The following is a 12772-nucleotide window of genomic DNA, read 5'->3' on the forward strand; positions in this document are numbered from 1 at the left end:
TTGAACTCATCCCTCTACCACATTAACATGCTTCAGTACATTTTACTTTGAAAAATGTTGATGTTGTCTATTAACCAGAAAAAAAAGTACCTCGTGTTAATTTGTATTAACCAGATGAGGTTAATTATTTGCTTTCTATGAAATGAGCTACACTAAAAGGAAATTATTTGCTTTCCAGATGCAAATCAGGAAGCTGCAAGACACTGTTTTGTTCTCATATCAGATTACATCACAGATCTGACCATACCTCAGAGGGGCAATCTATGAATTGTACTGAACAGCCAAATAAAGACGATGCTGGGAAATGCAGGCCCCATCACGAGGGCCTTCCAAATGCTCTGTGATGCCACGCACCAGATAAGAGAGACGGAGAATAAAAAATGGGGTGACTTGCATCTGAAATATAGAATCAGTTTGGGACGGGGGTCACCTCAGTGTATGCATGAGAGAAGCTCATGTCCAGGGAAGAATGCAACACACCAGTCTAAAAAGGTGCAAAAAAGCTCCCAGCCTCGAGGCAGTCTGTTTGAAGAAGAAAGAGCTCTATGATCTGACCATGCTATTATGCACAACCTTTCTTTAGCCTACCAGAGAAAGCACTGTAAGAAAATTTGCTTAACAGTTGAGAACCTCAATTGTGTTTTACAATACTTCTTTGATAAAGGGAAAAAATCCTTACTGTCAGTTAAAAGAATGCAGTCAACCATTCTGAAATGTTATGTTAAAAGATTGCCAAAATTTACATGACACATAATGAGCATTCATCATATGAGCCCACAACAGGGGACCACTGCTGCCTTATTACATGTATTTCCCTTAGGTACACATGCAAAGTGCATCTTAACAAGACAAAAATAACATTTCTTTTTGCAAGACTCTTCCCTGAATGACAAAAGGAATTTCAATGGTTTAATCAGCTCTAAAATGAGCTGATAAGCAACAGTTCTTTACAGGAAGGGTCAAGATTGCCTAATTAATTTAGCATTGTATGTAGACCCTTCTCTTTAGTGAAGTGATTTAGTCAGCTACCAGAACAGCTACCTGTAAAAAGGTAATACAAATCATCTTGTATTCACTGGAAAACCTTATAGGCTTTTGCTTAGACTTCTGTATCTCTCCATGACCCATCCATGACTGCATCATATGGCAAACACACTTCACTACATGGAAGAAGCATCTGCCAGGCAGTGAAAGTAGTATTCAATTCTTTTGGTATTTTATCAGTAACTTTAACACGCTTACTGCTGGTTTATGGTTTTTGGCCAGATCTCCTTCAACAGCAAGATGTCAAACACCCAAAAAAAAAAAAAAGTAGTGGGCTGGAATCCATTTTCAATGACTTCAAACATATGGTGTTCAAAAAAAAAAACCAAAAAAACTGCCAATAAACCATATCAGTCCATGCTTTAAAGAAAACTCGAGGGATTTTTTCCCTGATAACTAAATTTAAATAGAATTTGAATGAAGCATAGGCTCACGCTGGATGGGCAGTGCCAAATGACACATCTGAGCATGGAACAAATGCTCTACAGCACCACGGAACCCAGAAGTTGGTGATAAAGCAAGGCCAAGAGGTATTCTGTGCAGTTCTTAGATATACACATGGCTAACCTGCCGTGAGTGTGTAGACAGACACAGCAGCTCTATGCAGGTGAAATTCAGTGGCGTACACCAGGATTTTCAATTTTTTTGGCAGGCACACGAGGATCCTTCAGCTCCTACCTAGACAACCACCAGAAGCAGCCAGGAAAGAGATCAACAGGTTGTCTCATCTGGAGGATGAGCACTCTAACAAATGTATCCTCACTTCCTAGCAGTGAGCTGAACTGTATGTTAACATTACACACGGACCCATGAGAATGTGGCTCAGAGTTAAGAACGTTTCATATGGATTAATGGCAATACACCCGATTTAAGAATGTGACTATCACAAATAGGAAGCAGAAATCCCCAGGCCAGCACAACTCTAACTACAGTACTGAGAGCTCACTCTTCTCACCATGAGCGTGCAGCCAGATTTTGAGCTCTCCTAAAAGCAGAACTCACTGGTATGACTGTGTTAGCTTTATCTTTCTTGCTTCTGGGATCAAAGGTGATACAGGGCATTAGCACTGGTACATCTATATGTCTTTCTGCAGTGAGGCTGGGTTCTCTGCATAGTCCAAATACAAACACATTGCTTCCAAGATGCAGTCTTCACAAAGCCAACCGAGTTTGTTCTGAGCTTTTTCTGCCATTTATAGATACTTACACTGTTCTTGGTAGATATATCTCGCTAGAATTTAAATGCATTTCTTTAAATGCAATTATTTTTGCTTTACTCTGCAGGAAAAAATAACGTAGCGTACCACAGCTAAAGGAACTAAACCACAGTCCATATCTGTGTTACTCTGTGAAAGAACTGGCACACAGCCTTAGAGCTTTGATTTATTGCTCACCAAAGCCAAGGATACCATTAGAAAGTCTCTTGGTAAGTACTAGATTAGGAGGGAGAAGATAAAGATACATTTCAGAGTTGTTAAAAAAATAAAAAATAATAATAATAAAAAAGACCTGAAATCCTAGCAGTCACAAAGCTCACCAGAAAAAAATTTGGAGGGATTTCACTACAAAAAAATTGCTAGAAACTGCATGAATTTTTACAGTAACACGTTTTGTTGCTGCTGTATTTTTAACCCATTGCACTGATTGTAACATGCTGTCAACAGCCTCATCAGTTATCCACTGCTAAAAAGTGGGCCCTAACATTCTGCAAGTGGTATTAATTGGTCTCAGTAGCACATAATGAGTTCAAACACTCCTACCTGTGTGTCCCCGGGGATGGTGGCTAGAGGCGGACAACAATTTACAGCAGACCATTAACACATAGACCAGAAAAAGCCAGTCAGATAGAAGCATTGATTTGGCACAGAATCTCATCCTGGAGGCAGAAAAGGAAGAAGATGAGTGAAAGAACAATTTGAGTAGGGAATAACATAAAAACAGTGCTGGGAAGGAAACGCTGTGAAGATACTGAAGAATCACAAATAAGGCAGCACTGACAAAAATCACTTTCACAGTTTGGCTGAAATCAATTTACTTTTAAAATATTTTTTACCAATAGAAGAAATGCGATGGCTATCACACATCAGATTACCACACATATATTTATATATAACACCACCACACAACTGCAGAACATCTTGAGCGGCTTTGTTTTTTGATTAAGGTCCATCCACACAACTTAAATATGTGTATTGATAAGGTGTGCTACTATTTTTAAACTGCACTTGCCTCAAAATCACAGAAACACCACAGGACAATGTCATCTGTATTTAATACCCCTTTGGGTATATTTGCTAAGGGCACCAGCAACAGGTAGGCGTGTGTACAAAGTGGCTCTGTCTCTCAAGCACACATTATCTGCTGGCTTTCCTGGACATCACTAGGCTTCCTAAGGGTTAAACAGTCATGAAACCTCACCTCAGCCAAATACATGAGGTCTCACTACTCTGCCAGTGGTAGAAACTATTTCAGAAAACAGTTGCTCAACAGAAGGCAGATGTTGCTAGTCTTATTTATGGGAGTGACAGAAATGCGGTCACAAATCCCCAGTAATTTTGCTGCAAATATCTACAATTAAATCCTTCAATAGCTTATGTTATGCCATTCATCATATAGAAAGTTAATCTGATCATTTTCTTAAACTCAATTACAATGATTTATTACTCGTGCAACACATAAATGTGCATTATGCACTTCAACTCCTAGATGTAACATTCCCCACTTTCAGAAAATGCTGTAAGCAGGAATACATCAAATTAATTAAAGGCAAATCACAGATTTGCATAAACTGAACTAAATACTGCTTTCATAGCAGTGACGTTAGTCTGTAGTTAATCAGCATGCTGGGATTTGGACAAGCCTATCATAAGCATTTTTATTTGCACCAGGAAGTCCTTTGAGAACTTTTCCCTGCAGATTCTAGTTCTGATTCTTCCAGGTACTTTCTGAATATTTTTTTTACACCTATATATCTTTATAATACCTAAAACTCAGATCACACAAGTGCTGAACAGCCTGATAATTTAAATATAAATAAATAAAATTAAAACAATCCCACGCCTTAGCTTAGTCTGTGGCAGGCAGGTTTTAAATCCAGTAACCATCTACCAGTGAAACTAAAACAGATCTCACATTTTCTCATTTGAAAGTGCTTGCCCAATTTTCCTTTTCACACACCACAAGACAATGCTGTTCTCTAACGTGTATTAATGAGAACATGGATAAGGCCCAAGTAATTCAGAAATGCACTTCTTCATATCAAAAGTTAAGAGGCCAGAAACCTGCTGCAAATATATTCTAGCAACAAACACTATTTGTACCTGCTGGTTTGGGGTTCCTTTGTTTGTTTTTAATCAAGGAATTGTTCTCCCCCTTCAGCTGTCTTGTAGACTTCAGCCCACCATTATATATACATATATATTTTTAAAAGCTTCATATTTATTGTAAAATAATGCAGAATCTTAAAGAAAAAATAAATAAGCCATATTTTAAGGATTGATTTGGGAAAAATATGGATATTAAACTATGTTAAGATGTTCTGTTTTGAAATCAATATAAGAAGAAACAGATTCTTTATACACAGCGTGTGAAACTTTTCTGCAAACATGAATCAACCTCAAAAGACAAAAACTTCAGTGCTCCCTATCTATCCTAGAAGTATCCTATTACAGAGCATCCTAAGCTAATTCACAGCAGTTACACTTCAGCTGATAACCATGGGCCTAATTCACCTGCACCCAGCTGAACCACGAGGCAGCTAACGGGGCTGAGTGAGAGTGAATCCAGCACAAGTGCTGTTATTGCTGTTGATCTTCATCTGGGTAAACTGCACATTAGGTATCAAAATCAATCTACCATTTCAGAGTTCAGTCCCCAGATTTTCCCCAGATAATGACAGTAACACCACTTTATTGAGGAAAGAGCTGAATTTAACCATTTAACCATTGCTTTCTTTCTCCTCTTATGACAACAGTAACACGTGGCTTGTACCCTGTGCACCAGTACCTCTGAATAGGAAGCCAGGATTTACTCATCTTGCTCATCAACTCTCTGCTGCCCTAAACTCAAACACAGAAATTTGACCCAGGTATCAGTGGACATCCCAGCTCTGGTGTCACTCTGTAGTAATGTAATGAAGATAGGGACCATCCTTCAGATTTCCTAAGGTGTTACTAAAAGCAGGATTTAACCCTTGAAATTAAATACTATAGACAGAAATTCTGAGCATGCCATTTCTGGTGTGGCTTGACAGATGGGGACAGATATTTGGCCCCAAATCATGCATTGGCTGCTCAACAGCTCCTATTTCAGAATGTAAGTGGATCCAGGTGTTCCCACCATTCCCATTAGAGGAGCGAGCCCAGGCTCAGTAGAAATGTGTGCTGACATCATTTCAAAGCTTTCTCATATTATGAAAGTCTGACTGTGTTGAAACCAGGACTCTGATGTTAGACAGGTGATGGGAAACAAGGTTTAATTAGCGTTAACAGAGTAAACTTAGTCCTGAGAAAGTACATTTGAGTTCAGAAATAAGCATATCACTAAAAAACATCCATACGGTTATATCCAAACTGAGAGGCTGCTAAGACCATTCAGTGTCACTAAAACGATACAACACTTGCAGACTTCAGTCTGTACTGCAGGCAGACAGGATACAAGTCTTCAGCCCACTAACATAGAGAAATACAGGGTGATCTTTAACAAGACAAGGGATGAATGACATTTGGCAGACAGACGCAACAAGGGGTGCTGGGCCCTTCAGCATCAGCGGGCTGCCACTCTCAGAAATGTCAGGCCTTAACTCTCTTGGATTCAAGTGGATAGCGTTTGCTAACCACAACAGCAAATCTTCAGTGTCATTTGAAAGCTAAAAAGCACTCTTACCTTGGAGACTTTGCAAGAATTTTGTTCCAGTCAAACACAATTATTTCAGTGTGCTTTTCATAGTTATTCCAGATTCCCATTTGCGGCTGCAGATAAGCCTTTCTGCATTTCAGAATGTTCTCTTCACTTTGGGGACCTACAAAGAAAGCCATATTACACTGCAATTAACAACTAGAATGATGCTGTGAAATAGATCTTGTTATCAAAATCGTTGCTTCACAGTGCCATCTACAGGACAACCCGATGCCGAAGGCAGCAGGCATGCTGCTCTTCTCACTTGTTTAAAAGAACACAGGGAGACTGTGTTGAGACAGCTCTGAAATACCACTACATTAACTACATTTAGGCTGGATGTGGCTCTGGGCAGCCTGGTCTGGTGGTTGGTGACCCTGCACATAGCAGGGGGGGGTAGAAACCAGATGAGCATTGTGGTCCTTTTCAACCCAGGCCATGCTACGTTTCTGCGATTAACAAAAAGCAGAGTTTGCTCCACTGAAAATTACACATACAAGGCACGCTGCTTACTGTGGGCTGACAATCAAGTGTCCTCTCTCCACACAAATGCCATGGAAGCTGTTAGATTGTGGAAAGACACCACCACGGTGCAAGCAGATCCCACAATTGCTCGAAACCTCCAACAAATTGAATAAGAGGTTATTAAATGTGGACTGAAATCCTTCACCGTATTCATAAAGATTTGGCCAAGGCCCCTGCAGTCCAGCCACCTCGGGAGCAGAGAGGGTCCATAGGGCTGCATTCATAGGATCACGTCTGTGTGATCAATGTCTTACTGCTCCCACTGATGCTTTTGGTTCTACTTGCACCATATTCAGGTCAAGCCCACCTGCACCCAGAAGCTAAATTTCCAAGCCATTCTATGAAGATAGTTTTCTAGCACTAGTGACATGCATTCCACAGAATAATCAGCTCAAACACACCAATTCATAGGCAGCCAAGTCTCTTTGCTTTTATTGTTTATATTTGTTCTCTCACTTCTATCCCTGGGCTCAACTTGACCTTCTGCTATTGGAAACACGACACAATGTAATTTGTGAGAGTAATAATAATGTGGTCTCCCCTGACGGAGTGATCACAATAAACTTTTGCCATGTTCTCCCACCACTCCTTTCATTTCAGTAGTCCTTTGATCAATTGGAAACCCACTTTTTAAGAAACACAAAATTACATTAACACACACTGGGGGCAGAAAAGTCAGTAAGCAGACACCTTCCATGAGCTTAGGACAGGGATGGCCCTGGCTCAACACACTCAGTTTCTTCCTGCTCAGAACACAATGAGAAAATAGCAAACACTGGAATTAATGTGGTACCAGGCCAACAATCCATAATTAACCACATTTTACTGCCTCTTAATCCTCAAATGTGGAGTTTCAGAGTGAGCCAAAGTCACAGTGCAGCAGTTCAAATCAAAACAAAACGTGGGCAAAAAGATGTCCTCAGGCAAGCATTACATCAAGCCTTTCTTGTTAGTAGTTCTTAAGCACATAAAATATTAAAAAATAAAAAAATCAGTGTGCATCCAAAGGCTGAGAAGAAAAGCATGCAAACAGGCTTTTCAATACAGCACTGAAAGACTGAAGTGGCTGCGTGGCATATTTTTACCCATTTCATAATAGAACGGATAAATATATCCTAACAGTTCTCTTGCAGGAATCAATATCTCAATACACCAAATCAGGTTTTGGCGCTTCCTTGCTCTGTAATTTTTATCAGAGAGAAGGAAGAAGAACTTCAGATGAACCTACAGGTAAATGCTAACTTCAGTGTCACCTATTCTGCAAAGACACGTTGAACACTGGGTAGAGACAGGGAAGTAGTGGTTATTCCAACTCATTCTAATTAAAGGGATACAGCAAAAGAGGCGGATAATACTGCATATCGTGGGGCTTTCTGATGCCTTGCAGGCACCGTATATTTCTTTTGACAGAATAAGACAGCATTCTAAAATAAGTACTCTTCCCACCAATATTTACATGTTGCAAAATGCCTCTTACAGCCACTTGCTGCAAAGGATGAATTACCAAAGCTTTTTAAGCCATCTCTTATAATAAGCTATTCAATAATTTAGACAACCTCCATCCATTAAATATTCAGAAAGCCCTAATTCCTCCATTCTCTCTGATTCCTGCGGGGGGGGGGGGGGGGGGGGGGGAAGAGGGCACTCAGGCTCCCGAAGGCTCCCGAAGGCTCCCGGTGGCCGCCGGCTCTGCCGCGTGGCGCTGCTGCCCCCTGGCGGCGCCTCGCCGCCTCAGCCGGCGGAGCTGTGGTCGGCCCTTCCGAGCTCCCCTTTGTATGAGAATGAGCTGTCCAGGCAAATTAAGTGTTGTCATTAATCATGTTAACACGCTGCTGCCGCAGGACTCCTCCGTTCACCCTCCCCTATGGGAGCCAGGCGGCTGTGTGGGCAGACGCTAGGCTGAGCGCTGCTCCCAACCCTCGAGGTCCTCCGAGAACCCCCAGAAATGGGCAATAATGCTTCAAATCACAGCCACAGGTTTGATCTGAAGCCTTCAAGTTGCAGTAAATTCAGCACGGCAAAGTTATTCCAGCAGTTCATTAACCTCCCTTTAAACACTGCGCCTTATTTCTAATCAGCATTTGTCCAGCTCTGCTTCCAGGCATCCGATCTCATTAGGCTGTTTCTCCTTCTCCTCTGCTATCACACGCAGCACTTGCAGCCTGCAGTCAAGCCCTTGCTGAGCAACTTCACGTGTTCGTTCGATGCAGGAAGCCTCTCCTTGAGAGGTTTTGCAATATTAAACCCATCACATCGCTCTTCTCTGTATTGCTGCTGACTTCTCAACGTCAGGTTTTTTGAAGTGAACACCAGAAGGTAAAGTAACTAGAGATGATCCTTATTAATACGGCGAGAGGTAACTAACTTTCCAGACTGTAATCAGTGTTCTCTCATCATAGATCCTGTGCATCTTCCAAGTGGGTTCATCACGGTTCTGCCCATCCTTATTAACACCTACATCTATTAAGAAGGCTCTATGCAAACAGAAAGAGCACAAAACTGTGCACAGAGCAACATGAGACCGTTCTCCCATTTTCACATTCTCCCATTGCAAGAAAGCAGAACTTTTACTGTGACCAGTTCCCATGTCCTTTACTCACAGACTAAACATCAACTTTTCTGCTGCAGTTCCTTCCCTGCAGGTACCACTGAGGAAGGCCTGATCACACCAGTTACTGAACTGCTGTTATATCCACATGGCATGAGGTATTGGCCCCAATAACAGTCGGCCCATCCATACTAATACAAACATCCTGTGTGCCGTTTGTCTAGGGGCACACACATCTTCTTCATCAGCATTTGAAGCTCTCTCCAGGGTTTACCTGTCTTTACTGTGCCTGTTAGAGATGAGAACAAATCATCCATCTATTGTGGGCCTGTTAATAGGATGAGCTGGGAGGGCTGTAGAGAGTGAGAATATGAATCCTCTGTTGGAAAGCCTTCTTTAGTTGGACTAAAGGCCTCAATGTTTAACCCGGTGGAGCTCAGGTCACACAGAAGCAATAACAGAGGTATGTAGAATAGGAAAATAAATTCAAGGTTAGAACAAACTGAAGGTGAAAACTAGAGGAGTGCCAGAAGCTCTCAAGTTCACATAATGCAAGGAGGACCTTGAAATCACAGCAGTTCCTGCCTTTGCTTAGGCAAAACAAGTCAGGTATCGACTCAGAACCCGACACAGTGCAAACTGCAGGGCCTAGCTTAGGTCCACTCCAGGCAGGACAGCACTCATGTCTTCAAATATTCCAGCACCTGTGATTCCCAGAACTCACAGTTTTAGAGAGCATTTCCATGGCCAGTAGAGCTAGCAGCTGGGTTATGCTGGCACAAGTAGCTGATCACTTGCAGTCCAGAAATACGAGAAAAAATATGAGAAGATCATCTAAATGAAATAGAATCTAATTTAGTACTTGAAATGTTAGGAAAAGACGTTAGAGCCTGCCCTCTCAACTCAAACTGAGCCAACATCTTTCCTTCAGGAAGAAAATTCTGCTAAGACCAATAGGATTACAGCTGTAATCCTGTAAATTATAGCTGTAAAGTGAAGACAGAATGTTCGCTTTTCTCCATATAGCATTATTTATTATTCATAATCATCCTACAAAGAAGCCTTCAGCCAAAGTAAATGCACAGAGAGGTAAGTAATGCTATCAAGGTTTCATTTTGAAGGTTTCACAAACAGGCTTCTCAACTTGGACAGCAAACACAGGATATTTCCTCATTACAGCCTAGCTCTTCAACTCTTTCAACTACATTTATCAGAGAGAATTTTTCACTGTGATTATCCAGGTTCTTTCAGGCCCTCACCGTAGCCTGTGAAACATCTCAAAGTCTTCCCCACCTCCTGGTCTATGGCCTACTTAAGAAATGGGCAGAATTGCAGGCACTGTGTTCCAAGGAAGCACAGGAACTGCGTCAGCCCTGTTCAAAGAGGAGGCAGTGTCCAGCTCCACTCCCAGCTGACCTCCCCGAAAGCAAAGCAGTGCTGTTGCAAAGCAGGCAACGTGCCAAGAGACATGGAGAAATGCATATCTGAAATAAATCTCTTCAGCAGAATGTTTCAGACAGAGCAAATATGCATTTCCCCTACTATAAGCTTTTTCTACCAGGTAGCAAAGTGGTAAATTGGTTGCACAGAATATTTCAAGCAATAAAGACTCCTGTTTTCCATACCCTGGGTTGATGTAGGAATTTGATTAATTTCCATAGAAGTAAAAGATAACTGACCCATAACTATAGAGTAGGTCTTTTGCCTTTCTTCCCAATCACCAGGGACCCAGGTGGGCTGGTAGGTGTTTTCACAGAGATCACTTGAACAAGGGAATGAAGGGTGAGGGAAACGGGTCCCATACCTGCTTGTGCCTCTGGATAAGGCAGTGGATCCCAGGGCTGTGCTGGCTTCTGCCATAAGAGAAGCAGATGATCCCCAACTGTAGGTCTTCACACCTCAGAACCCTGAGCACAGACAGCCATCCAGTGTACATCTCTCGTACGTGGAGGAAAATAGCAGCAGAAAGAATCTGGAAACACCTCCTAAGTGTACTGGAGTTTTTTTACAAAGACTTGGTCAACTTGTAGGTACATCTAGCTATCATTATGCTTTTCTGGTGGTTCTAGGGGATTTATGCAGACAGATCTAGTTCTTTCTGATCTTAGTGTATTGGAACACTATATTCTCTCATTCTCTAAAACATTTCACTCACAGTAAATAGTCACATCACATTTGTTCATTCTTTCCCCTCAGTCCCCATCAGGCCATGACTCCAACAGGGTCTGTCCAGTTCTGCATCACCAGCATGATCTGATCTCTGCTTTCATTTCGTTTCATGAAACACTCCAAGAGGAAAGCACAGAATAGTTAGATTCACTCTTAGAACACAAACATGCTTTATGAGCAATGGATGTGCTATGGCCGATGAAGAATCCCAACTGCCTGGGTAGATGGGATAATTGTCCCACTTGGGACTCATTAGCTAATTGTTAAAAGATTCTAATGAAAAGCATCTCATAAATACAGTGCTAAATTTCCAAAAGTGTAATTATGGACTGAATGCACACTTTTAGCACCTGAGTTATTAACTACACAAGCCAACAGCAAAATATGTTGTGCTGTGCTATTTCTGTTCTTGCTCTCAGCCACATTGTAGTGCATAAGATAACTACTAGCAAATTGAAATTATAACATTCCTATTTTTGTACAAAAATAGCACAGTTAGCTTGAGATTCCAGCATACAAAATTTCTTGTGGCCATGGTGAAGAATTAAACTTACATAGGAGGGAAAAGGTGCAGACCACAGAGCTATGAGTCAATTTCTTGATCTTTTATTGTCATTTGACTTTGAAACAACTGGACAATCTTTTTACTTGGAGTTAGAAAACATTGTTTGCTTATCAAACTTTGGTCCTCAAATTATTCTAAGAAAATCACCCAGTTCAAAGTTGTACAGCTCAACAGCACCATGCTGGATAAAAGTTCTGACCATCATGGAACGCATCGCCCTGTTCACAGCTCTGTCTGAACTGGAGGTACCTTCACTTGCATTCCACCACTGACTGCACTGCCTTGAGTCCTGAATTCTGACTTTTGCTTGGCCTCATGTCCTGGAGAAGTATCTGCTTGTTTGGAGCTAGTTGGAACACGACCATCACTGCATAGACACAGCACAGGGAGGTTCAGTTCTCATTGAGTTTGAGTGACTTGAGTGAGGCTTTACATCCTTTATATTGTGACAGCATGCCCTGGTGCAAGAGTTTCAAAACTCCTATTATTTACATTCTGCTTCCTCCCCTCTAGAAATGTTTCCTTTATTCCTTCCTCTTGCAGCCCTATCCTTCACTGTCTCTCCTCAACCCCTTTCTTGTTTACGTAGCAGCTCATCCTGCCTCCCCTGGGAAACCCCCCTGCTCTGCAGCAGTGTGAGAGAGCATCAGGAGAACAATTGGCAGACAGAAAGAAACCCCAACTGGAGGTCACACGTTGATCAATGGTGAAAAGTGGCCTTCTTGCTTAGAGGAGGTTAATCATCTGCTGGCTGCTGTTTGCATCCTTTCACAAGCACAGGGAAGCCAGACAGACCTCTTACCACTGCCGAGGCAGGACAGCAGCAGCAAGCTGATACCTTTGTCAGGAGCAGTAAGAGGTGTTAGCGTGGTATTTACCTCTGGAGCACCTGAAGTGTCAGAAGGGAGACAGAAACAGAGCCCTCCTTCTGGCATCTGCCACAGCTAAAGGAGCAGCATGTGAATGTGTTTCTACACAGGAGGCTCAGCTCAGTTATGCTAACTGGAGTAAGAGCACGGCCAGAC

The 12772-nt window shown here is 41.9% G+C and overlaps 1 protein-coding gene across 2 annotated transcripts in view; it reads right to left on the bottom strand.

Moving 5' to 3' along the window:
- The window catches only part of TAFA4 (TAFA chemokine like family member 4), a 69713-nt gene that overhangs the window by 42120 nt on the left and 14821 nt on the right, over window positions 1–12772 (bottom strand). For both annotated transcript variants that reach the window (XM_090147793.1, XM_090147792.1), the window contains exons 2-3: window positions 5929–6064; window positions 2805–2920 (exon numbers count right to left, since the gene is read on the bottom strand). In XM_090147793.1, coding sequence (XP_090003919.1) covers window positions 2805–2920; window positions 5929–6008 — 196 coding nt within the window. In that variant the 5' untranslated portion in view covers window positions 6009–6064. The remainder of the gene's footprint in view (window positions 1–2804; window positions 2921–5928; window positions 6065–12772) is intronic.

Source organism: Phasianus colchicus, chromosome 11 (genome assembly GCF_987193195.1).
Source record: "Phasianus colchicus chromosome 11, bPhaCol1.hap1.1, whole genome shotgun sequence".
Lineage (NCBI taxonomy): Eukaryota > Metazoa > Chordata > Aves > Galliformes > Phasianidae > Phasianus > Phasianus colchicus.